The 26,431-nt window shown below is 35.2% G+C and overlaps 1 protein-coding gene across 4 annotated transcripts in view; it reads right to left on the bottom strand.

The window, feature by feature from the left end:
- LOC150092679 (mediator of RNA polymerase II transcription subunit 25-like) overlaps positions 1 to 26,431 on the bottom strand; it is a 616,627-nt gene that overhangs the window by 504,349 nt on the left and 85,847 nt on the right. For all 4 annotated transcript variants that reach the window (XM_090414304.1, XM_090414306.1, XM_090414307.1 and 1 more), the window contains exon 5: positions 16,366 to 16,464. In XM_090414304.1, coding sequence (XP_090270430.1) covers positions 16,366 to 16,464 — 99 coding nt within the window. The remainder of the gene's footprint in view (positions 1 to 16,365; positions 16,465 to 26,431) is intronic.

The raw sequence follows: 26,431 nt of genomic DNA, 5'->3' as shown, positions 1-26,431 counted from the left end.
CTCTGATTTGTTGTCCTTATTTGCTCTGGCATATTATATTCATTCTTACATTCAACTGCCTCCCTAAGGACTGTATAAATACCCCCCCCCCCCTTAACAAATCTAGTTTCCCTGAATTGGCACATCCACTACATTCAGCAACACTTTCTCAAGTCTTCTTACACCATAACCATTCAAATACAAGCCATCCATCTTATACAGATCCTTTCGCCCATCAAACTCACTCCACACGTCCACAAATTCCACACCACTCGTCATACATAACCCACGCATAAAGTCATTCGCAATTATGGCCCTCCTTTTAAACATTTCACTGTCATACCGTGGCAAAAGACTAATCATTCTAACTCTCTCACTCTTTTCTTTTGCTACCTCAAACAATTCATTCAGGTCTTCTATCATTTCCATTATATGAGTATATGATAATTGTAGGGTATTATCAGCATTGCTTATTACAAGCTATATTCACAGCCATTGGATATTAAGATTAGTTGTATTTTTTTAAATATTTAGATTTAATGAGTAATTATTTGCAATTACTAATTACTTATGTACATAGCTGATTATTGTTGTTTCAGATATGGGCAGATAAGTGGAACTATCAGTTCAAAGTTGCAAACTGTAAGGTTTTGAAATTTGGTAGGCAATGATGGTATGCAAAGTATACACTTGGTGGGGAAACTATAAAGAAAGTAGAGGAGATGAGAGATCTGGGAGTGGTCGTGGACAAGGACCAGAAATTCAAGGGCTGCATTGCACAAGTTGTGAAGATGTCACTTCGAATAATTGCAATGATGCAAAGAACCCTGACATGCAGAAATAGAAGTTATGATGCCACTGTATAAGGCCTTGATTGGGCCTCCCATGGAATATTGTGCACAGATTTGCAAATTTTCATGGTGACAAGGATCCACAAGGGTGATCAGTGGTCTTTAGAATGTGGAGTACGAGGACAGAGTGAGAGAATGTATATTCCCCCCGTCCCTCTCTTCCTCTTATTCACAGAGCCTCGTGAATAAGAGGAAGACAGGATATGATTGAGACTTATGAGCTAGTAAGGGATTACTATCAGGTTGACATGGAAGAGATTTTTCATCGAATTGTACATTTGGATAGAAAAAGAGGCCATCGCTGGAAAACTGTATAAGGAGGGTGTGAGCAGAGAATTGAGGAGCAGGTCCTTTACATGGAGAGTGGTTGGTGAGTGGAATGCATTGCTTGAGCATGTTGTGAATGTAGACACACTGAATCAGTTTAATGCACAGTTGGATGAGCATTGTGTGCAATAGTGTATACCTCACAATGAGTCCTAACTCCATGGAGGTCAGATGTTAATAATAATATTTCAGGCCAGAGAGATTTTTGATATGATTGAAGCAATATGTAAGCAAATAGAATCAGAAAATGATATGACTGCATTGATTATAAGAAATTATTTCAAAGGAGATGGTATGTTGCAGAAAGTTTTTCCAATTGGTTACAAAGTATAATGTACTTTACAAGAAATTATATTCTTGTTTTAAACCATTGGGCAAGTAAACAAAGGTGGAACATGAAGTATCTTCCTTTCTATATAGTTGATGTGTTGAAGGCTATTGACTTCAACACATCAATTGCCTCAGTATCCCATAATGCAAAAAAACATTGTAGATATTCAAATAATAGTTCTGCATTATGGAATCCTAAGACAAACTAAGCAGCCTCTACATAACATACAAACAGACTAGTGCATCCTCTACCATTCTGTTTAAGTGGCCACAGCATCTGAGATTAGATCTGCTAACACATCTCTGAATGCTAACGACGTCAAGTTCTTTCCTAATATCCTTAGTTTTAATATGATATTGCAATTGATGCCATCTATTTGCTCCAGTAATATTTTGCAGAACTCTCATCTATTGTCCCCAGTCTTTAATCAAGTATTTTATTTCTAACCCAGCTCTCAGATCGATATGGGGAGAAAAAAAAAAAAAAACTGGTTTGAATTCTGTCTTATATATAGCTAATTTAGTGTTTAGACTAATTTCTTTTTATTACATATAAATTTCTTCAGCTGCCTTCCAACCATATGGAAAGAGACTACTGAATTAGCTTTACTAATTCAGTAGTCTCTTTCCATATTCCATTTGCTATCTTCACTAAAAATTGTGCTTAAATAGCTGAAATGTTTTACTTCTTCTATCATCATCATCATCATCACATTCCTGCCATGTACCCTCAAGGGGTGTACAGGATATGATAGTACTAGATGAAAAAATTATATCATTACTAACTTCCTATCTAAAATTTTCCTCCAAATCAGTCTATTACTTGTCAAGACGCCAACATTATCAGATCTTATATTTCTATCGTCTAAGGCACTTTGTACCGAATCAATCCACCTATATCTTGGTCTTCCTATGGGTCGTTTTGATGCCAACCTGGCAGAGAACACTTGTTTTGCTAATCTTTCTTTGCCCATATGTTTAACTGACCATACCACCTGAGATTAGCTCTGCTAACGCATTCCTCGATGCTGACAATGTCAAGTTCTTTCCAAATATCCTCGTTTTTAACATTCTATTGCCATTGATGCCATCTGTTCATGCCTCTAATCTTTTTCAGGACTCTCATATCTGCGGTCTCTAGTCTTTGGTCAAGTGTTTTACTTCTGACCCAGCTCTCAGATCCATAAGTTAAAACTGGTTTGAACACTGTCTTGTATACAGCTAATTTAGTGTTCCGACTAATTTCTCTCTTATTCATTATGAATTTATTCAATTGACTTCCTACCAGCTTTGCTGATTCTGTTGTCTATTTCTATACTGAATTTACCATCTTCACTAAAAATCGTGCCTAAGTAGCTGAAATATTTTACTTGTTCCACAGATTCTCCATTCACAACACAGTTGACATTTTCAATGATTCTGCCTATTTTCATTGTCTTTGTCTCTTTATTGCTGACCTTCATACCATATCTATTACAACAGTTATTCAATTTAGTCACAGAATCTTGCAGACTTGTAGCAGATTTATTAAGAAGTATAACATCATCCGTATAAAGCAAAGAGCTGACATTAACATCTCCGATTTTGATATCATGTTCAATACCTCTTTCCTCCATAATGTGATCCATATAGATAATGAATAACAGAGGGGATAATGTGTATCCTTGTCTCACACCAGATTTAACATTAAACCATCTTCCTGTACTTCTTTCAATTCTAACTGCTGACTTACAACTCAAATAAAGACTAAGTATTACTTGATATAATGCCCCATCGATACCATATAACTGTAGCGTATTGAATAGCTTCTCTCTTGGCACCTTGTCATATGCCTTTTCCAAATCGACAAAACGTAAATACAGATCTTTGTTATGTTCCAATGCTTTCTCAACTATTTGTCGTAAAGTGAAGACCTGATCCTGACAGCCTCTATTTGGCCTGAATCCAGCTTATTCTTCACCAAGCTTATCTTCCACAATTCTTCACAACCATTTCTCAAGTATACTTGCATATATCTTACCAGGAACACTCAGTAGAGATATACCTCTGTAATTCTCACATTCAGTTTTATTTCCCTTTTTATATATGGGTACTATGAGAGCTCTACTCCAATCGTCTGGAATTCATCCCTCTGTCCAGGCATTCTGAACTATGCAGTGCAGCCACTGAAAGACGTTTATACCACCATATATCAGCATTTTTGGTCGAATATCATCTAGTCCTGCTGCCTTTCCACATTTCAAGCCTTTGATGGCTTTTTCTACTTCAAGTATGGATATGTATTCCTGACTGCATGCCTGGTCAGTGATTTTTACCACTGTGCTGTCATCACTGCTTGTTTCATTTAGCAGTTTTTCATAGTAATTACTCCATACTTCAAGGATATCTTTTTCTTCCATTTTCATGTCACCTTTATCATCTCTAACTCCTTTTACAGCACTCTTTCCTCCATTCCTAAGCTTCTTCAACAACCTCCAGAATATTTTGCCACCTTCTTGATATTTATTTTCTATATTCTTGCCAAAGTCCTCCCATGACTTTTGTTTAGTTAATTTTACACAGTGTTTACCATTCTCGCATTTATCTCTGTATTCTCTAAGAGCACAAGCTGACTTATTTGCCAGGAACTTTTGATATGCTTTCTTCTTTTCCTTCACTGCCTCTTTAACTTCCTGTGTCCACCATGGAGTTCTAATTTTTCTATCCTTGCAGACAACTTCACCACATGCCTCTCTAGCTGAGTCAATCAGGGCTTTCTTCAAGGCTTGCCACTGAATCTCCAAAGTTTGATTCCTGTTCTCAAACTCTTTCATTTTTTCTTCAATAATCTTTGTGTATTTTAGTCTACAGTTCACATCTGAGAGCTGCTCAACTTTTATTTGCTTTAAAACTTTCTTAGATGTTATTCTTTTCAATATGAAATTCAATTTTATCCTGCTCAAGACTAAATAGCGATCGATTCCAATTTCAAATCCTCTGTACACTCTGGCAGGGAGAAAACATCACTGTCAACAATAACATAGTCAATGAGACTTTTCTTATTCCTTGATTCTTCTCTCCATGTGAATTTGTGCACAATTTTATGTTGGAACATGGTGTTAGTAATAACCAGTCCATGTCCTGAGCAGAAATCCAACAGATATTTGCCATTATTATTAGCTTTGCTCTTTTCTCCAAATTTTCCCAAAACATTTTTGTATGTCTGACAATCATTTCCTCTTCTGCTATTCAGATCCCCAACAAGGACCAACTTTTCCTTTTTCTAGAGCCTCAAAAAATTCCTCCACTTCTACCTTTGTAGAACCTTCTGTGGGACCATAGAAACAAATAAGTCTCATTGTCCAGTTCCCCATTCTCATATTTGCCCACATTACTCTACTTGAGACTAACTGCCATTCAAGAAGATTAGCCTCGTATTTTGTGTTGAATACTATGGCTACTCCTTCTTTTCCTTGATTGTCATTGCCTGAATATAACATTTTGTATTTATTGCTCAGAAAGATTTCACCAGTTTTGGCCTTTTTTGTTTCAGTCACTCCTATTATGTCAATCTGGTGCTTATCTAATTCCTCAGCTAGTTCCATTTCTTTGCCATTCAGGCTTGTTACGTTGATAGTACCGATCTTTAACACTGGTGATGTTCAGTTGGGGTTTGTTTTCAGATTTGTTCCAGTAGCTGACTTTTCGCTGTTCGCCCTTGTGAAAACAACGGGGGCCTTGTTTAACCGGGCGATGCCCCAGCTGGCATGAAATTTTGTCATGTTGTACCATTATTTTTTATTTTGGTTTAACCAATAAGAATACAATTTGGTCGGCTAAATCCCAAATTGCCAGCCCATCTTTCATTCAGTATCAAAGTAGATACCCAACAGGGTGCACCATGGGAAGGTGAGGATTGGACATTAGGTCAGAAGCTCTCGCCGGTTCTCCACATTCTTTTAAAGGCAATAGCTTTGACCTTTAAGCACCCCTTGTTCTATAGTTTCAATAATCAGAATACAATTGACAATGTGTGAGCCTATTTTCATTGTCTTTGTCTTTTTATTGCTGATTTTCATACCAAATTTATTATGATAGTTATGCAATTTAATCAAGGAATCTTGCAGACTTCTAGTGGATTTGTTCAGACGTATAGCATCATCTGCATTAGGTAAGGAGCAAAGATTAACATCACCAATTTTAATATCAGATTAAATATCACTTTCCTTCATAATGTGATCCATATAGATAATAAATAACAGTGGAGATAATGTGCACCCTTGTCGCACACCTAATTTAATATCAAACCATCTTCCTGTAACTCCTTCAATTCTAATAGCTAACTTATAACTGAAATAAAGACTATGTATTGCTTGATACAATGTCCCGTTTATACCATATAACTGTAGTTTTGAAGAATTTTCCTCTTGGTATCATGTCATATGCCATTTTCAGATCTATGAAACTTAAATGCAAATTTTGAAAGAAATATGCAATGAAAGAAGATATGAAAGAGTTGTTAGAAGAAGAAAAAATGAAGAGTAAGAAAGTAAAGATTATGAGTCTGCTGCCTTGGTATGGTAGGAAAGAAATGAGAAGAAGGGTGATGATTGCCAATGAGTGAATGAAAAGATTGTGTAGGAAAATGGTGTGCAGTTTGTAGATGTGCAAAGTGAATTTGATGAATGTAAGGACCTATGTATACCTAATGGACTGCACTCTTAAATGGTTTTGGAGTTTGTGCTTGGAAAAAAGTATTGTTTAGTGAGAATTTGAAAGTGCAAAACCAGAGAAACTAGAGATGGGGGGGGGGGGGGCAATTAAGCATATGTCTAGCCACTCCTGGGATAGATAAGTATGAGCACAGCAAGGAGAGGAGTTTTTATCATTGGTCAGCTCAACTTGGCCAAAAATTATTGGCATCAGTGAGACCTGGTTGTCAGAGAAGACAGAAGAAATAGGGCAGGAGGAGAGGTATTATTAATGATAGCTGAAGAACTTCACCCAACAAAAATAGAAGTGAAGGAAGATTGTAGGTCTCATGGAGGTAGTTCATTTGAGGCTATCTGGTGTGAGATGGAGGCCAATAAGACAAAATATATTGTTGGTTGCTGCTATAGACCTGGGGATCATAAGAAAATGGGGATGACATGTATCAGCAGATTAGCACAATGAGCGGTGCAGGCTGGACAATTATGATGGGAGACTTCAACAATAGTGATACAGACAGGAAGAAGGAAAGGGTACATGAAAAAATGGAAATGGAATTTATATAGTTACAACCTGAAACAACATGTGATGGAAAGAACCAGGAGTTTCAGAGTGCTGGATATGTTAATAGCATTAGAAGATCTATCTATAACAGTAGTATTAACTCTATCACCGATCAGGGAAAATGACCATGCAGTCTTGTCCTGAGAGTTTGCTCAACATGTGGAAATTTCAGTCAAGAAAGGGTTTATGCAGCACCACAAAGCTGGTGATTATGACAAACTTAGGAGGCAACTTGGAGCAGTGCCATGGATAAGAAACTATATGGAATGAACATCATAAATGCATAAAAAGCAGTCAAGGATTGTTTGAGCGAGGCAGTAGAGTGCAAACCCAGGGTCAGGAGGATAAACCGAGTAAGATTAAGTAGATGACTAGCAATATAAAGCAGGTGGTGCAAAAAAAGAAAGCACTGTGAAAGGAATATAAACAATAAGGTGAGCGCAGCATGCCCATGAGCAATATAAAGCACAAGCAAGATGGGTGACTAGTATGGTAAGGAAGGCAAAATCAGGTTTTGATAGAAAATTGGCTAAGAAGGCCAAAGTAAATCCAAAAGGGTTTTTTCACTATGTAGCAAGTAAGAGAAAGAATGATTATGGAAAAATAACTTTACTCAGTGCTGATAGCAGGAAAGTGATAGAAGCAGATGAAATAGTTCAATTACTCAGCACTCACTTTGCAAGGGTATATCATCCAGGTGGTGACTATTCAGTTACTGAGGTGACACGTGAGCATACTGAAAAATATCATGTGAATACATTATATTCTGCTGTATTCACATAAAATGTAAATACAGCAGTAGGCATGGATGGTATATCAGCTCATGTGCTACGAGAATGTGCAAGTGAACTGGCTGTGCTTCTGATGAAGTTGTTTAATCTAAATCTCAGCTCTGGCAAGGTTCCAAGGGAGTGGAAAGAAGGTAAGATAGTTCTATTACATAAAGATGGCTCCAAGACAGAAGTAGCAAATTACAGACCAATTAGTATCTCTGGAGTGGTGGTTCAAGTATTGGAAAAGTCGGTTAAAAGTAAAATTCAGGAATGGGTGGATAGAAATATGATACTTTATAGGGGGCAGCATGGCTTTGTAAAAGGTAGGTCCAGCCTCGGTAATTTATTCACATTTTATAAGATGACAGCAGAAATGGATAAAGGAAATGGCTACACCATGATACTGCTGGACTTTGCAAAGGTATCTGTTAGAATACCACATGGAAAACTATTACATAAGTAGGAGCAAATGGGAATGGAGATGAGGCTGATGGCATGGACTATGTTATAGTTGATAGTGATGTTTTCCCACTTGTTCATGACAAAATGTATACACAGAAATTGAAATCACTAAGTGATCGTTATTTGGTTTTGAGCAGGATAAAACTGAATTTCATACTGAATAGAGTATAAGAAGTTTTAAAACAAATTAAAGTTGAGAAGCTTTCAGAAGAGAACTGTAGACCAAAAGACACAAACATCATTCAAGAAAATATAAAAACATTTGAAAACTTTAGAGATTCAATGGAAATCCTGAAGAAAACGTTGACTGATTCAGCCAGAGAGGCATGTGGTGAGGTTGTTGGTAAGGATAGAAAAATCAGAACTCCATCATGGACTCAGGAAATTAAAGAGGCAATCAAATAAAAGAAGAAAGCATATCAAAAATTCCTGGCTTTCATGGCTCTTATATAGAATACAGAGAAAAATGTAAGAAAGCAAAGCACTGTGCAAAACTAGCTAAACAAAAGTCGTGGAAAGCCATTGTTAAGAACATAGAAAATAAATGTTAGGAATGGGGACAAAATATTCTGGAGATTGAAAAACTTAGAAATACAGCATAGAGTACTGTAAAAGGAATCAGAGATGAGAAAGGTAACATGAAAACTGAAGATAAAGATATTTGGAGAACGATCTAGATGTCCGGAATAATTACTTTGAAAGATTGCTAAATGAAGCAAGCAGTGTCAGCACGCTGGCAGCAACTTCCAACACAAATGCAGTAAAGAACATATGTCCATACTTGAAGTAAAAAAAAACAATTAAAAACCTGAAATGTGGTTAGCTAGATTAGATGAAACTCGACCAGAAATGCTCAATATGGAGGTATGAAAGTTTTACAGTGGCTGCCCTGCATAATTCAGGTCTGGTCAGAGGGTCAAATTCTGAATGACTGGCATGGAGCTCTCACAGCATCCATCTATAAAAAAGTAAAATAAAAACAACATGAGAATTAAAGAGGTATTTCCCTACTGAGTGTTCTTGGATATGATTTATATAACTATGATTGAGAAACAGCTAAGAAAAATTGTGGAAGGAAAGATTCGTGGAGAACAAGTTGTATTCTGGCCAAATAGGTTGTCAAGATCATATTTTCACTTTAAGACAAATAGGTGAAAAATCTTGGGAATATAACAAGAATTTGTACTATAATATAACAAGAACTTTTGTAGATCTGGAAAAGGCATATGACAAGGTGCCAAGAGCAAAACTATTCAAAAAACGTTACAGTTATATGATGTAAATGAGACATTATATTGAGAAATACATAATCTCTATTCAAGCAGTAAGTCAAGGGTTAGAATTAAAGGAGGTACAGTTAGATGGTTAATGTTGAATAAGGTATGCAAGAAGGGTGCACATTATCTCCACTGTGATTTCATTATCTACAGGGATCACATAATGAAGGAAATTTATTTAAATATTCTTGGAGGATATCCGCATGAATTTTATGAACTACTGCCCTCCCTAGTTTTGCATGTTCAGCAAACAACTGAATAATCCTTCCTTAAATATTTTCCCATATCATTAGTATAAAAATTAAAGAGAGGCGGCCCCAGTACAAAGTCAGAACTTCATTAGTCATCCTCATTTGCCTTAATTTCTTCGCCACCATACAGCATCATCTATTGTCTATGTCTGAGCCACTTGCTTTGCTTGCTATGAGCCTCATATCATTCCCATTTGCTCCAACTTATGTAATGGTTTTCCATGAAGTATTCTGTCAACTGCCTTTGCAAAGTTCAGTAGTATCATGGTGTAATAATTTCCTTTATCCAATTCTGCTGTCATTTGATTATAAAATGTGAATATATTACTAAGGCACTACTAAGTCATGCTGCTCCATATACAGTATCATATTACAATTCACAGTTTGTGAGTTTTACCTTTTCACCACTCTTGAGATGCTAATTAGTCTGTAATTTGCTACTTCGGCTGGGAGCCATCTTTATATAATGGAACTATCTTACAGTCTTTCCACTCCCTTGGAGCTTTGCTAGAGAAAATTATAATTACTAATAATTTAATTTGTAATATTTGTCATTCATGTTTTCTGTGTTTCTTTATTCCAAACTTCCCTCAATATAAAAAATATTTTTATACTGAGGACAGCATAAAAAAATACTTTTATTCCAAAAGTATTTATCTAAACGCAGTCAAAGTATGACTCCTCTCTCAAATTTACATCATTCCAGTAAATTTTCCACTGTGTTTGAATGCACCGTAGCATCATTAAACCTCAATCCTGTTCTTAAAATGCTTCAGCTGTTGAGTGAAAATATCAGTTACAATTAACCATAATATTATAACAGTGAATCCTCCTCTGAAAAATGATATCAGAGAAAACATGATATCATAGAACAGGTATAGCTGCTTCCTGTTTATAAATATCACAGAATATATGCAATACACCCTCAGGAGACTCGTTTCTAATGAGCATGAGAAACCCAGGGTATTTGATTGCTATTAGAGTATTTGCAAACTAGGGTTGCATCTTTCATCTTACTGAATTCTCTTCTTTTTCACAGTAGTGGGAGTCTGCCATCTCTCCCAGGTATTTAGACTGTTTTAGTCTAATTTTTCCTTGCTGACCAGACTTCGTACAAGGGCACCTACTTACCTAAATACAAAGCCTGGTCAGCAAGGAAAAATTAGACTAAAACATCCACAAATGATGGATAATAAGTATAAAGGAGGCCATAGGACCCAAGGTCACAATGGGCATATAAAAAGCACATACATGACTCTCTTTCTCTTGACCATATAACAAACCAGGCTTAAATCCTTTGGGGAAGTCTGCTCTTGATGAGAAACACTATAGGCACATTAAAACCATAAAATCTAATAAAACTATTAACAGAAAATTATAGGTGTGTATCTACAACTGTAGGCTATCATTAAGACAAACAAGACCAGAAGAATTACTATTGGAAGCAGAAAAGATAAAATGGAACATCACTGGATTGAGTGAAACACGGAGACTTATTGAAAATAATGTCGATCTACAGAATGGACATCTACTCTATAGTTATGATGACAACCCACAATCAGAGGGAAGAACTGACTTCATAATTAAATGCTTCATAAAAGATCAAATACAAGAAATAAATACATCACAAACAGGACTGCAGAACTGTACCTTAAAATAAATAGATGTTATAAATTAAGAATTATACAAGTTTATGCAACAACCTCAGACCACACATATTATGAAGCACTAGACCAACTAGTAAACAACAATGATATTCTTTACAATCTGGGAGACTTCAATGGTAAAGTAGTTATGATAGATGCACATCTAGCAGCAACTGGAAAATATGGACAGGGCCAGAGGAATGAAAACGGAGAAAGATTGATAAAATTCGCTAAAAGCAGTGCTTTCTACATAATGAATTCCTTCTTCAAAAAAAGGAAGAATTGGAAATGGACATGACGAAGTCCAAATGGAGAAGTGTTTAATGAAATAGATTATATTTTAACCAAAAGAAAATATATTGTCCAAGACAGATGTAATAAATAGTTTCAATACATGTAGAGACCACAGATTAGTGAGATCAAAAATTGTCATCAACAAAAGATTGGAAAGAAACTAATCAAAAGTAAAAAAAATCCTTTCTTAATTGGCTAAAATCCAAAACAAAACAAACAGTTTCATTCAGAAAGAGACAGAAGAAAAGTTTTATAATATCGATATGAATGAAAACTTGGATAAAAAATATCGAATAATAATCAGGACCCTACTAAATAAGGCCACAGACAGACTGGTGGAAACAACCGAAAGAAGGACAAAAGAAAATTGTCTGAAGAAACCCTAAACCTTCTCAGAAAGAGATGAAAAATGAAAAGAGATCTAGACAAGCGAAGTAGAGGAGAATTCTTGGCACTATGTAAAACAATAAGGAAAAGAATGATGCACGAAATTAGAAACTTCAGAACAATGAAAATCAGAATTATAGTCCACAGGACAAAACATGTTAATAACCCTTAAAGATGAAAATGGAGTGCCAATTAAAGGTAATAATAGATCATATGAAGAATAGAATCCTTTTATGCTAAATTATAATGATACCCAAGACCAATATGAAAACAAAAGTGTAATATCTAAAATGGAAGAGGAAGAAATGTGCCTTGATGTTTTAAAAGAAGATGTTCAGTATGGAATGGGTAGAATGAGCAAAGACTCCAGGTGAAGATGAGTTACTAATAGCAGTTCAGAAAGCAGTGGTGAACCAGTCATGACCACGTTAAGCAAAATTGATGCATCATACCTAAAGACAAGGCTCCGTAGCTCAGTCAATATAGACAAAGCCAGTCCAAAATTTTATTTAGATTTCCAGTTTGTGATTGGCAAGATCCCCATCAGTAATGTGAGGAACCTTTATCTGGTCTCTTTTAACTAAAGATAGTTAGCAGGTCTCATACAGAGGTGGGGGGGGGGGTCACCTGGAAACTCGGGTTTTTTTTCATCTCCCAGAACAGGCAAACCGGACCCGTGAACATACACTTCTACAGACATAAATCACCTCCAGGAATAAGGAGTAAACAACCTATTCCATAGGATTTTGGTTTCAAATGCCCTCACGGTAAAAAGTGTGGGCCTACATGCAAGCATAAATCAGGACCTCAAAACAGAAGAGAATACCCTGGTCTTTCAGGTTGGGGATTTTGCATAAGGCTGGTTACCTTACCAAGTAAAAAAATTTCTACAAACTCAGATGCTTGAACTGGAAAATTCATCAAACAGAATAAACAGAAAATGACAAAGTCCGATTAGGAATCTGACATTTTAAAAGTAGCCACATGGAATGTGCAAAGCATAACAACATAGGAATTAGAATTAGTAAAACAACTTAAAACTAAAAATATTAATATAGCTGTGATAACAGGAACAAAAAAAGAAATTAAAGGGAACAAAAGATATAGATGATTTTACTATGCTATATAGTGGAGTGGACTAACATATCAGAGCTTCTAGTGGTGTGGCCATTTTAATCAATAATAAATGGGAATATAGAATACGAGAGTGCAACTTTGTAAACAATCAAATTATAATAGTTAAATTAAAAACAAATAGAACCTACTTAAATATCATAGGTATATATGCCCCTGAAGAAGGTATGAAAGGGGATTCCAAACAATTTTATCAGGAACAACAAAAAAGTTAAACAAATGTAATAAAAATTACTACATACTAATAGCAGGAGATCTCAATGTCAGAGTTGGGAATAATCCAATCCCAAATGTCTCAGGAAAAGATGGGGAAATTTGCATGAATAACAATGGTCAAGAACTATTAGATTTCTGTACTTTCAATAATTTTAAAATAACTAATACTTTTTTTCAAAAAAAAAAAAGAATATAAATAAATATACTCGGACTGGCAGAGAAACAAGATCTATAATTGATTATAGCATTACTAATCAGAAACATGCGAGAGATGTACGTGTTTACCAAGAAAATGAAATTTTTTTCAGATCATTATTTAGTAGCCTAAAATAGAAATACTAGCAAAATGGAGAAAGGAAATAAGAAAAAACAAGAAATAAAAGAAATATACAAAGTACAGTAAAACCCCGAAGTTACGCGGTAGGTGGGACCAACAAAAAGCGTGTAAGTCGAATTCGCATAACTCGGGATATAATTTTGCATGTAATTTATATATACAAACATACAATTGGGACCAAAGGTTTACAAAAACATCTCTATTTTTAAAGAAATATAATCATAATTGTAGTTTTTTGTACATAAAAAAAAGAAAGTTATTTCGATGTCGATGGTTTCATAAAATCTAATAGATTCGTCTGATGGCATAATGTCTTTTTCTTGTCACGCAAAATTTCTTCATAGCAAGCTAATGATTTTTTTATTCCTTGTCTTGTGGCTACAATTTGTTCCTCGTTAGAATCTATGTCCTCCAAAATCTGTAAACCTTTCTTTTATGATTGTTCTTACTGTGGATTCCTGTAGATCGAACTTCTTTGCTAGCTCACAAATTTTTATTCCGCCTTCAAAATCTTTAATAATGTTGAGTTTTGTTTCCAAAGTCAATATTTTTCTTTTCTTGCTAGCAGTAGAAGAATCGGACTTGCTTCTTTTGGATACATTATTATTTTTTATGTGATAAAATTTTTATCAAGAACATAACATTAAACAATCACAAGGTTTGTAGACTATAAAAATCGTGTATGAATGGAGACCGTGTGAAACACGTCAGTGCTTGTTCACAGCATGTGTGACACTGGCAAATGCGGCCAGCAGCTGAAAGATATGACTAGTGGTGAGGCGTGAAGTGGGTCGGGAATATGTACATATAAGAAACCGCGTAACTCCAGATTCGCGCAAGTCGAGGTAGCGTAAGTTGGGGTATGACTGTATATCTATTACAAGCAGAAAGCATAGAATGCTATATAAATTATGATCAACGGATTACCTAAAAGAAGCCCAAATCAATGAAGATACAAGAGTGGAAAACTTAATAAGATACAGAAGAAGAAGAGTGGAAAACTTTAATAAAGATATTCCATAAAGCAGCCTCTGAAGTACTTGGAAAGAAAAGTAAAATATTAAAAAGAAAAACACTAAAAATCTGGTACATAGATATAGAAAATGCAATAAAAGAAAAACAAATGGCATTCAAATCACTCCTCCAAAAACATACAAAAGAAACAGAGAAATATATAAAAACAAAAGAAACATAGCTAAAACCATAGTACAGAAAGCTCACCAAGATTCTTGGGACAAATTTATTAATAAAATGGAAAGAAGACATAGATGAAAGACATAGCCTACAAAATATTAAGGAAAACAAATAAGAAAGAGATACAACACAAATTAACATAATACAAGAGAAACATCAGATAGAACATAAGAATTTATGGTATGACCTAAATTTAATAACAGAAAATAATAATGAAGAAATCAGTACTGATACAGAACCAGTAAAATTGGAAGAACTGAAAAAAAAAAAAATAAATAAATAAATAAACAAGATTAGAAGGCATAAATACAGAGCTTTGGACATATGGTGGAGAATATTTACATTATAGACTCTTAAAATGAATAAAAAACTGTTGGAAGAAATGTAAGGTTCTATCAGATTGGTTAAAAGCGAAAGTTATATCTATATTTAAGAAAGGAGAGAGAGATGATTGTGGAAATTACAGAAGAATAAGTTTATTAAATACAGGTTACAAAATTTACAGTAAAATTCTGAATAAAAAACTTAGAAATACTGCAAACAATCTATTCTCAAAAGAACAAAATGTTTTCAGACATGGAAAATCATGAATAGAAAATATTTATATGATAAAACAAATTATTGAAAAAAAAAAATGAGAATTTAATTTAGAGACTCAAATGGCCTTTATAAATTATGAAAGGTTTTGATAAAATAAAGAGAAAAACTGTGGAATATAATGAAAATATGGAGATGATCAGGTTATATTACAAGACAATGAAGATGACCTTCATAAATCAGTTTATGAATTAAACAAAATAAGCCAACAATACAATTTAAAAATTTCACAAAAGAAAACAAAAGTCATGGCATTTAAAGGTCAAGATCATGTTAGATCAAATATAGTTATAGAAAATAAAATAATAGAACAGATGACCGTGTTTAATTATTTAGGCTGTATAATAACATATCTAAAAGATAAAGATTAGATGAAAAAATAAAGAATTTCAGGAAATCTGTGTAACAATTAAAAGGACACTGAATAAAAAAAAAAATAAAAAGATGTGAAACTCAACAAATATTTTATAAACTAGTGGGCATTTCTACTACTCTACTATATGGTTCAGAAACATGGAACGTTAAAAAGAAAGAGGAAAGCAAAATACAAGCTGCAGGGATAAGTTTTTTAAGAGCAATTTAAAGGATGCACAAAATTGGACCATATAAGGAATGAAGACATCAGAAAAGAACTAGATATTTACAATGTAAATGAAAAGATCAAGGAATATAGAGAGAGAGAAGTGGAAAGAACATCTATTTAGGATGGAAAGGTAGTGGCTACTAAAAGAGGTGGATAGATATAGACCAAAGGAAGACCAGCTGCAAGGTGGAAAGACTAGTGAAGCTGGAAAAGGCAAATGCCTAATCCTTGAAGAGAAAAAGAAACAGTTTTCAAATAAATGTTTCCAACAGCGGCAGAAATGATGAGCAAAGTGCGTGCTTTCACAAGTGGAATCTAAAATTCCTATAAATTTTCTCACTGTTTCTACAACTGCAACAATTAAGATGCTTCCTGAACAAGCATCACACACATACTTAAGAAGTGTTCCATTATAAAAAGTAACATTCTTGCACAAATTACTAAGACAATAATATTTTTTTTTTTATAACTCACCCCTGCTCCCTGAGAGCTTGAAAATCATCAAATACTTGAAGAGCTGTGCTGAGTCCTTCTGCTACATGGCTATGAGCTTCTCCTCCACCTCCTATAAACCTGTTAATTATTTTCAAATTAAAATAATAATTGTTTCTTTTGAGTCATAATAATAACATATTATTATACTGCCTGTAAACTGTAAACTCTTAAGGCAGGCATAAGCCTGCTTTAAGAATTTACATGCCATATTAGACATGCATCTTTAATGGAAAGGCAAAAGATCAATGGATTCGTGAGAGATTACTTTTTAAGTGAGTTTTTACTGAACAAGTTACACAGGATCTGAACATTCTTTTACCTTAAAAAAATAAACTAATCGCCATTGTGGCCAATGTAATTAAGATAATAAAAGTGGAAGTACATATTTAAATTACTTATTGTTCACTGATCATTATCTGTCATATTAAAAAGTTGCAAAAGCTAAAGTTACCTCATGTGTATATGTGTGTCACCAAATTGTAACAAACAGCCAACAAACTTGAGTAACAGTATCACAGAAAAGTTTGAGATGACAAAGCAAGTTTGTGGCAATAATTGTCTATCACGTGTCCTTGAGTAGCATAAATATTTCCACCATGGAGGAGAATCACTAGAAGATGAATTTATTGAAAAGAAAATTGTAAACCATGACTAATACACAGTACACTTCATGATTTCAGAAGATCTATGTACTAATAAGGAAATGATCTGCAATCAATTACTTGAGGTTTTGAAGAAAATGAAAGTTGGTCCATAGTTTGTTCCGCATGCATAAAATGATGTTCAAAAAGAAGAATTTGACAACACTGCTAAGAACTTGTTAAACAAATGAAAGAAACCCAAACTTCATAAATTAGATCAGGGGTCGCCAAACTTCTTTGACCGTCGACCCCTTCAAGAGTTTCTTGACTTTTTATCGACCCCTCTCTATTTTACTATTATGTAATTATAATAGGACAAGCAAAAAAAGATGCTTATGTGAGTTTTTAGATTGTTTATTTTATAGTTACAGTGTTTATTGTATGTATAATATAGTATATATTATTATATTACTATTACTATCACTAGTAATATCACTGATATTACTAGTGATATTAATAAACTACTGGTATTACTACCAGTCCTGCTCAACTCTTCAACATAGAGAAGTTTAGTTCGTGAATGAATAACGATTGAATTATAATATGTATGTTGATGAATTTTAGAACATTAAGGCTCACTTGTATGTCGATGAGCAAAAACGAGACTGGGATTGAATACGTGTAAGTAAATAAGAACCGCACACGTGTTGCAATCTCACTCCAGCCGCGCAGGAACCACCAACATCCGTTTATTGGTAAATACGTGATTTTGGCCTACTTGATTGACCTCTAAACTATTTTCATGACCTTGCTCCATCTTACAGGTCCTATTCATGTCACTGTTCCCACGATTTACTCTTAATTGCGTTGTCATTCAGGATGGAGGTAATCCAAGTTAACCGAATTAAATATTACCCATACAATGATGTCATATATTTTTCTATCGACCCCTAACAATGTTATATCGACCCCTGGGGGTCGATATCGACCACTGAATTAGATCATAGGTAATGTAATTCAGCAAAACTGAAATTAGGTGACAAAGTGCAAAATATAAGTCAAAAAAGTGAGGGACTGTATACGGCACTGGGCAGATGAGATAATGTTATCTGTGAGAATCAACATGGATTTGTTAAAAGGCTCTCTTGCTTTAGTAATATGATTGCCTTTTATAATAAAGTGACAAGGGCATTTGATGAGGGAAAGGCATATACTGCCATTTTTTTGGATTTTGCAAAGGCATTTAACAGGGTGCACATGACAACCTGATATTTAAGTTGCAGCACATGAGTTTAGATGTCGGGTTAGTCAACTGGATTCAGGATTAGCTGTTTGATAGATATCAGAGAGTTGTGTATGTGAGGCGATATCAAGGAGGCAGAAGGTTAGAAATGGGGTTCCACAGGGCTCAATAGTGACATCTGTATTGTTTAACCTTTATATCAATGACATTGTCAATGGATTGCAAGGGGATATTCAATTGTTTACAGATGATGTGAAGCTGGAAGGGTTATTAGTAATAGTGCAGATGTGGCAGCCCTGCAAGAAGATTTAAATAAACTAGACAGATGGGGCAATGTCTAGTTTATTCAGGAATGAGGGGTGTCGGTTTAATGCAGCAAAATGTAAAGTCTTGAAGTTTGGGATACGTCGATGGGAGGCTGCATACTCGATCAGAGGAGCTGTACTGTAGGAAGTAGGGGAGACAAGAGATCTGGGGGTGATGATTGATAGAAAACTGAAATTCAGGGAGCATATTGCAAAGGTGGTGAAGGTAACCCAGAGGATTGCTGCAATACTGAGAAGGATGCTGACCTGCAGAAATAAAAGAGTCATCGTTCCGTTATATAAGATCCTGATCAGACTACACTTAGACCATTGTTCTCAAATTTGTTCCCCAGGATTTGAAGGGGATAAATTAACTGTGGAAAGGGTACAGAGGCAGGATAACAAAGATGGTTTCATGACTGTACAATTCCCTCAGTTATCGGCTGAGGGAATGTGGACACTGCAGATTTTGGTGGATAGAAGGAGAGGTGATATGATCGAGACTTTTATTAAACTGTTGAGAGGTAATTACAGGGTTGACACAGGGGAGTTTTTTGCTTGGTGGAAAAGTGGGAAGGAGCGATGACAAGGGGCCATCCCTGGAAGTTACGAAAGGAAGCTGTGAGCAAGAGGGCGAAGAATGGTTTCTTTGCATGCAGGGTGGTTGAATCGTGGAATGTATTACTTGATAGAGTGGCGAGAGCAAGAACAGTCAATGAGTTCAAGGAGTGGTATGATAGACTTTGTTTCCTAAGAAGGACCTCCCACGATGAGTCTCTTGACTCCATGGAGGCCTGAATATTAATATTAATAATAATAAATTCTTCTAAGGAAAAAAAAAAGTTTGCCAAGAAAGTCCAAAATCAAAACAGTGCATCAATCACTCTTTATGATAGTAAATTAATTGTGCACAAAGAAGTTTGTTCCAAATGGCCTAAGTGTTAATATTGTTAACCATTCAGACATTCTAAAATGTTACCTGTAAGAGCCATTCATGAGTGGTCTCAGAGGAATAATTGCCTTCAAAAAGAAGGCAACTGTATGAAAACACTCCAAGCTGCAGAGTACTCAGAGAATTTTAGTCAGAAAAAACAAATTGTAGCCATCATGCTCACGAGACCTGACCTGAACAACTTTTTTTCCCTTTCAGAAATATTTTGCTGATGCAAACACCATTTAGAGAACTATGACAAGAACTCTGAACAATATTAAGCAAAAAAATAACACCAAAAATCATTCCAAACAACTCATTCCTGAATTCAGACACTGAAAAAATGGTCATTTTGTGGTCATCATTTCCAGTGTTTGAACTCAAGAAGGAACTATTTTAATAAAAAATCTTAATTTAAAAATGTGTTTATTTTGTATCTTTCTTAAGGTACAAGACTTGCATTCCAATTGCTATACTGGGTATAATACTATTATGAGCCAACATAATTAAAATTTCATTACTACAGGATAAAAGTGAATACTGTAAAAAATATGTAAGAAAAAGAATCGAAGTTGGGTAGCATTCAGAGGTAAACTGTAGACTCAAAATTAAATTTAAGAAAAAATAAAACCTTGGAAACGACATACCTTACGATCTCAGTGACAAACTCTGAAGAGGGGAAAAAAAAAACAATCATTGTTTCAGTCAAAGAGATGTGGTGAAGCTACAAGAATTGAAAAATCAGAACTACATGGACTCAAGGAAGTTAAAGAAGCAGTGATTGAAAAGACAGCAACTTTCCACATTTCAGGTTTTGATTAACATTTCCAGCTTCAAGTTTTAAAATGTTCTCATGATTTTCTAGCAGAATACAGAGAAAATGTTGGAAAGAGTAAAGCAGTGTTTAAAAGCAACTAAACAAAAGTCATGGGAAAGAATAAATTCCTTTTTTATATGATGATATGAAATTAATGTTTTCCTTGTGGTATTCAATCATTATCTCATTTGCTAAATGGCCAACCAGATTTGTTTCCTATGGAAATGATATTATGGATCTCAAACTCAAGTATTAACTAATTCAAAGAAAACTTTATTATATATTATTGCAGATAAGCTTATATGTTAGTTATACATAGCTTTTAATTCTTCAGGAAATGACAACATACATTCATCATCATCATCAAATTCCTGATATATATCCTCACGGGAGTGTACAGGATATGATAGTACCGCATGAAAAATTTACATCATTACTAACTTCCAATCTACAATTTTTTCCCCAAATCAGTCTGTTAAATGTCAAGACTCCAATATTATCAGGTCTTATATTTCTGTCTTCTAAGGCACTTTTTACTGTATCAATCCACCTATATCATGGTCTTCCTATGGGTCTTTTTCTTGCCAACATGGCAGAGAACATTTGTTTTGCTAATCTTTCCTCTCCCATTCTGTTTAAGTGACCATACCACCTGAGATTAGCTCTGTTAATGCACTCCTGGATGCTGACAATATCAAGTTCTTTCCTAATATCCTCATTTTTAATATGATATTGCCATTAATGCCATCTGTTCATGCCTCGAATCTTTCTCAGGACTTTCATATCTGCAGTCTCTAGTCTTCGGTCAAGTGTTTTACTTCTGACCCAGCTCTCAGATCCATAAATTAAAATTGGTTTAAACACTCTCATGTATATAGCTAATTTAGTGTTTTGGCTAATTTCTCTCTTATTCCATATAAATTTATTCAGTTGACTTCCTACCATACCAGCTTTGTTAATTCTGTTGTCTATTTCAATATTTAACTTACCATCTTCACTAAAAATCGTGCCTAAGTAGCTGAAATGTTTTACTTGTTCTATAGGTTCTCCATTCAAAATGCAGTTGATATTTTCAATGTTTCTTCCTATTTTCATTGTCTTTGTCTTTTTAATGCTGACCTTCATACCATATCTATTACAACAGTTATTCAATTTAGTCAGGGAATCTTGCAGACTTGTAACAGATTTATTTAGAAGTATAACATCACCCGCATAAAGCAAAGAGCTGAGATTAACACCTCCAATTTTGATATCAAGTTTAATACCACTTTCCTTCATAATATGATCCATATAGATATAGATAATGAATAAGAGAGGGGGATAAAGTACATCCTTGTCTCACACCAGATTTAACATTAAACCATCTTCCTGTACTTCCTTCAATTCTAACTGCTGACTTACAACTCAAATAAAGACTAAGTACTGCTTGATATATTGCCCCATTAACACCATATAACTGTAGCGTTTGGAATAGCTTCTCTCTTGACACCTTGTCATATGCCTATTCCAGATCTACAAAACTTAAATATAGATCTTTGTTATATTCCCATGATTTCTCAACTATCTGTCGTAAAGTGAAAATCTCATCCTGATAGCCTCCATTTGGCCTGAATCCAGCTTGTTCTTCACCAAGCTTCTCTTCCACAATCCTCAACCGTTTCTCATGTATATTTGCATATATCTTACCAGGAACTCAGTAATGAAATGCCCTGTAATTCTCACATTCAGTTTTATTTCCCTTTTTATATATGGGTACTATGAGAGCTCTACTCCAATCATCTGGAATTCGTCCCTCTCTCCAGGACTTCTGAACCATGCAGTGCAGCAACTGTACGACTTTTATACCTCCATACTTTAGCATTTCTGTTCGAACATCATCCACTCCTGCTGCCTTTCCACATTTCAGGCTTTTGATGGTTTTTTCTACTTCAAGTATGGATATGTATTCCTGACTGCATGACTGGTCAGTGTTTTTTATTACTGTGCTGTCACTGATTATTTCATTTAGGAATTTTTTGAAGTAATTACTCCATATTTCAAGGATATCTTTTTCTCCAATTTTCATATCACCATTATCATTTCTAATTCCTTTTACAGCACTCTTTCCTCTATTTCTCAGCTTCTTCAACAACCTCCAGATTAGCTTGCCACCCTCTTGATATTTATGTTCTATGTTCTTACCAAAGGCTTCCCATGCCTTTTGTTTAGCTAGTTTTACACAGTGTTTAGATTTCTTACATTTGTCTCTGTATTCTCTAAGAGCACAAGCTGACTTATTTGATAGGAACTTTTGATATACTTTCTTCTTTTTCTTCACTGCCTCTTTAACTTCCTGTGTCCACCATGGAGTTCTGATTTTTCTATCCTTACAGACAACCTCACCACATGCCTCTCTGGCTGAATAAATCAGTGTTTTCTTCAGGGCTTGCCACTGAATCTCCAAAGTTTGGTTCCTGTTCTCAAACTCTTTCATTTTTTCTTGAATAACATCTGTGTATTTTAGTATACAGTTCATATTTGAAAGCTGTTCAACTTTTATTCTCTTTAAAGCTTTCTTACATGTTCTTTTCAATATGAAATTCAATTTTATCCTGCTTGTGACTAAATGGTGGTCACTTCCAATTTCGAATCCTCTGTACATTCTAGTGTCCTGCACCAGTGAAAAAACATCACTATAAACAATAACATGGTCAATGAGAATTCTCTAATTCTTTGCCTCTTCTCTCCATGTGAATTTGTGCACATTTTTATGTTGGAACATTGTGTTAGTAATAACCAGTCCATGTCCTGAGCAGAAATCCAACAGATATTTGCCATTATTATTAGCTTTGCTCTTTTCTCCAAATTTTCCCAAAATATTTTTGTATGTCTCACAATCATTTCCTACTCTGCTATTTAGATCCCCAACAAGGAGCAACTTTTCCTTTTTCATTGTGTCAGTTGCTTTTTCTAAAGCCTCAAAAAATTCCTCCACTTCTACCTTAGTAGAACCTTCTGTGGGACCATAGACACAAATAAGTCTCATTGTCCAGTTCCCCATTCTCATATTTGCCCACATCACTCTAATTGAGACTGCCTGCCATTTAAGAAGATTAGCCTTGTATTTAGTGTTGAATACTCTGGCTACTCCTTTTCCTTGACAACATACACTAAATATTAATTATAAAAATTTTAATAGTCTTCTATATTTTGGCAATGTTACATTGCCATCATCAGGGATCGCAAACAACAATGATATATGCATTCAGGCATTAACACTGAGCAAATGAGATTGAATAAAGGCAATCCAAAGACAGAAGACAGGCCTAGAGTCCTAAACAGTGCCCTCTGTTAAATTGTGGATGTTTATCAATATCTAGAGGGAGATGAATTTCATTGCCTAGTGTGAGACCCTCACCCCACTTCTGAAAGCTTGAAGTGGCTCGAAAACGTTTCATGCTTGGTCTCTAAGAGCATGGGTCTGGATTATGTAAAAAATAAACATAGAAAAAATAAATTAAGCATAAAAAAAAAATTCAAACCCCACATCCATGGTTGGTTTGAATCCCACCATGGATGTGTATGTTCATCAAAAGCCAAAGGAGGGAGATGAATTTCATTGCCTAGTGTGAGACCACCACCACCCCACTTCTGAAAGCTTGAAGTGGCTTGAAAAGTTTCATGCTTGGTTTATTATTATTAAACTTCCTTATGTATTGCCAGCATGCGTATTCTTACCTTTATACATTTGAAGATGCATTTCTGATGAAGGCACAATTGGCTTCATATATTATTAGTAGTAATATTATTATATAACTTATCATACCTTAATTCAGTGTCAGGGAACTCAATTCTAGCAATCCATTCCACTCATTCATCACTCTCCATGCAAAAAATCTAGTCCGCACATCCTTACTAACTACACAACTTCTACAGACAGATGACCCCTAGTTCTCTGCTTATTTGTCATATTGTGAACAAATTCCATTGTGTCAATTTTATAAAACTCCTTTAATATCTTATAAGTTCCTATCATCTTCCCTCTTTTCTTCCTAAACTTTGTAACCAACACACCAACTTATCCTCATAGGGAGCATTCCACAGACCTGTCACCAACTTAGTTACTCATCTCTAAAGGTGTTTTACAACATCTCCGAGTAATCCTTTGAGTTACTTGACCAACTTTTGCAATATGCCTCTGGACTTAACTCTCTGTCCACCATTATTCCCAAGTCTCTAGCCTCATTAATTTCCCAATCTAGTGGCATCAATACACCATGTGCAACCTTTTCAATTAGAAGCAGCATAACCTTACATCAAGGTTATACGGCGAGTGGTCGGTGTATTTAGCACTCTTGGAAAATTGGTGATTTTTATCTACTTTCTGTTTTTCCCTCAGAAAATTAATGTTTTACAATATATTAGTGTAAAGGTTCATGTTTTTAGATAATTTAATGTTTTTATAACATATTTTTAGTAGGATATTGCAATAATAAATACCGTTTAAGAAACAGAATGCTAAAAAAGAACAGCGAATTCGAGAACAAGAAGGCTTGTCCTGCTCAGGAGGATACTGTAAAAGATTTAACCTCCAAAATTGCAAAGTTAAAGCAGATTATTAGACAGACAATGCGGGAATTACAGAATGTTGAGCAACATTTAAAAGAACATGTAGAGAATAAGAAAAGTAATCAGCAAAATAAGAAACAACAAAGCACAGAATCAGGTAAGTTAGTGTATAAAGTATGAAAATCAGGTAAGTAAAGTTGATTGTAAAAAGAAGGATATCATTTGATATAGCAACTATCACTGATGAGCAGGTTATGACTTGAAGATTTCTCAGAGCAAAAATTAAAAATATAGCACTTGCAATTGAAAAACAGAAAAGAAAAGAGATTGTAATTCTAGCTGGTATAAATGACTTCATTAGCGATAAGTTCAGTACAACAGAGGATATGAAAGGGTTGATGGAAGAAGCAAGGTTAAAGATTGAGAAAGTGAAAATCACAAGTATAATACCTAGGTATTATTATTACTATTATTACGGGCAACTCCAGGGAGTCATTAGACTCATCGAGGGAGGCCCCAAATCATATTCATCACAACTATCTGACATTCATACAGTATCTATCATACCTCGCCTTAAACTCATTCACTGTCACAGCATTCACTACAGACTCAGGGAGCGCATTCCACTCATTCACTACTCTAAAAGTAAAGAACCCAGCTCTAACACCTTTACTAACCACACTTTTGCCCAGTTTCCATGGATGTCCCCTAGTCCTCCCACAACCAGCCCTGTTCTCAAAAATATCTTCTGAATTAATTTTATAGAAACCCTTCAGTAATTTGAATGTCTCAATCATATCTCCCCTCCTCCGCCTATCAACCGATTTTTGCAACCCACAAATCCTCAACCTGTTCTCATACGGTTCATTCCACAGACCTGCTATCATCTTGGTCACTTGCCTCTGGATCCTCTCCACATCCTCCCCATCAAGAAGAAACCTAGGTGACCAAATCTGAGCACAGTAGTCTAGATGGGGTCTTATCAAGGCTCGATAGAGAGGAACAATAACCTGCTTGTCTCTGCTTGTCAACGTATTCTTCAGCAACCAAGTGATTTGATGAGCTGTTTTGGTCACTTTTGCAATGTGTCCCCTAAATTTCAATTCCCTATCCACCAACACTCCTAAATCTCGTGCCTCATCAATTTCCTGGAGCAGGGTTCCACCAATGCAGTAAACTGCCTCCAATCTTTTCACCCCAAAATGCATAACCTTACATTTTGCCACATTAAACTGACATCCATTCTCCTTAGCCCAGCCCTCCAATCTATCCAAATCATCCTGCAAAATTTTGACGTCATCTGCATTCACTTTTGCCCTACCCAACTTCGCATCATCCGCAAACAAATGAACTGTTCCTCTCAGATCATTTCCTATATCATTTATGAACAAATTAAACAGCATTGGTCCAAGAACAGATCCTTGTGGCACACCACTAGTCACAGGCCGTCTTGTGGACTCTACTCCCGAGTAAACCACTCTCTGATATCTCTCCGTCAACCACCCTCCTATCCATCTCACCAACCCTATGTCCATTCCCATATGCTGCAATTTACTGATTAGAATTCCATGTGGAATCCTGTCAAAGGCCTTGGCAAGGTCCAGTAGAATCACCGTAAAC

This window comes from Typopeltis vanoorti, chromosome 25 (assembly GCF_054136105.1).
Source record: "Typopeltis vanoorti isolate ZY-2024b chromosome 25, IOZ_Tvanoo_1.0, whole genome shotgun sequence".
NCBI lineage: Eukaryota > Metazoa > Arthropoda > Arachnida > Uropygi > Thelyphonidae > Typopeltis > Typopeltis vanoorti.
The sequence above is the reverse complement of the archived record's forward strand: the minus strand, read 5'-3'. Positions and strand labels throughout refer to the sequence as shown.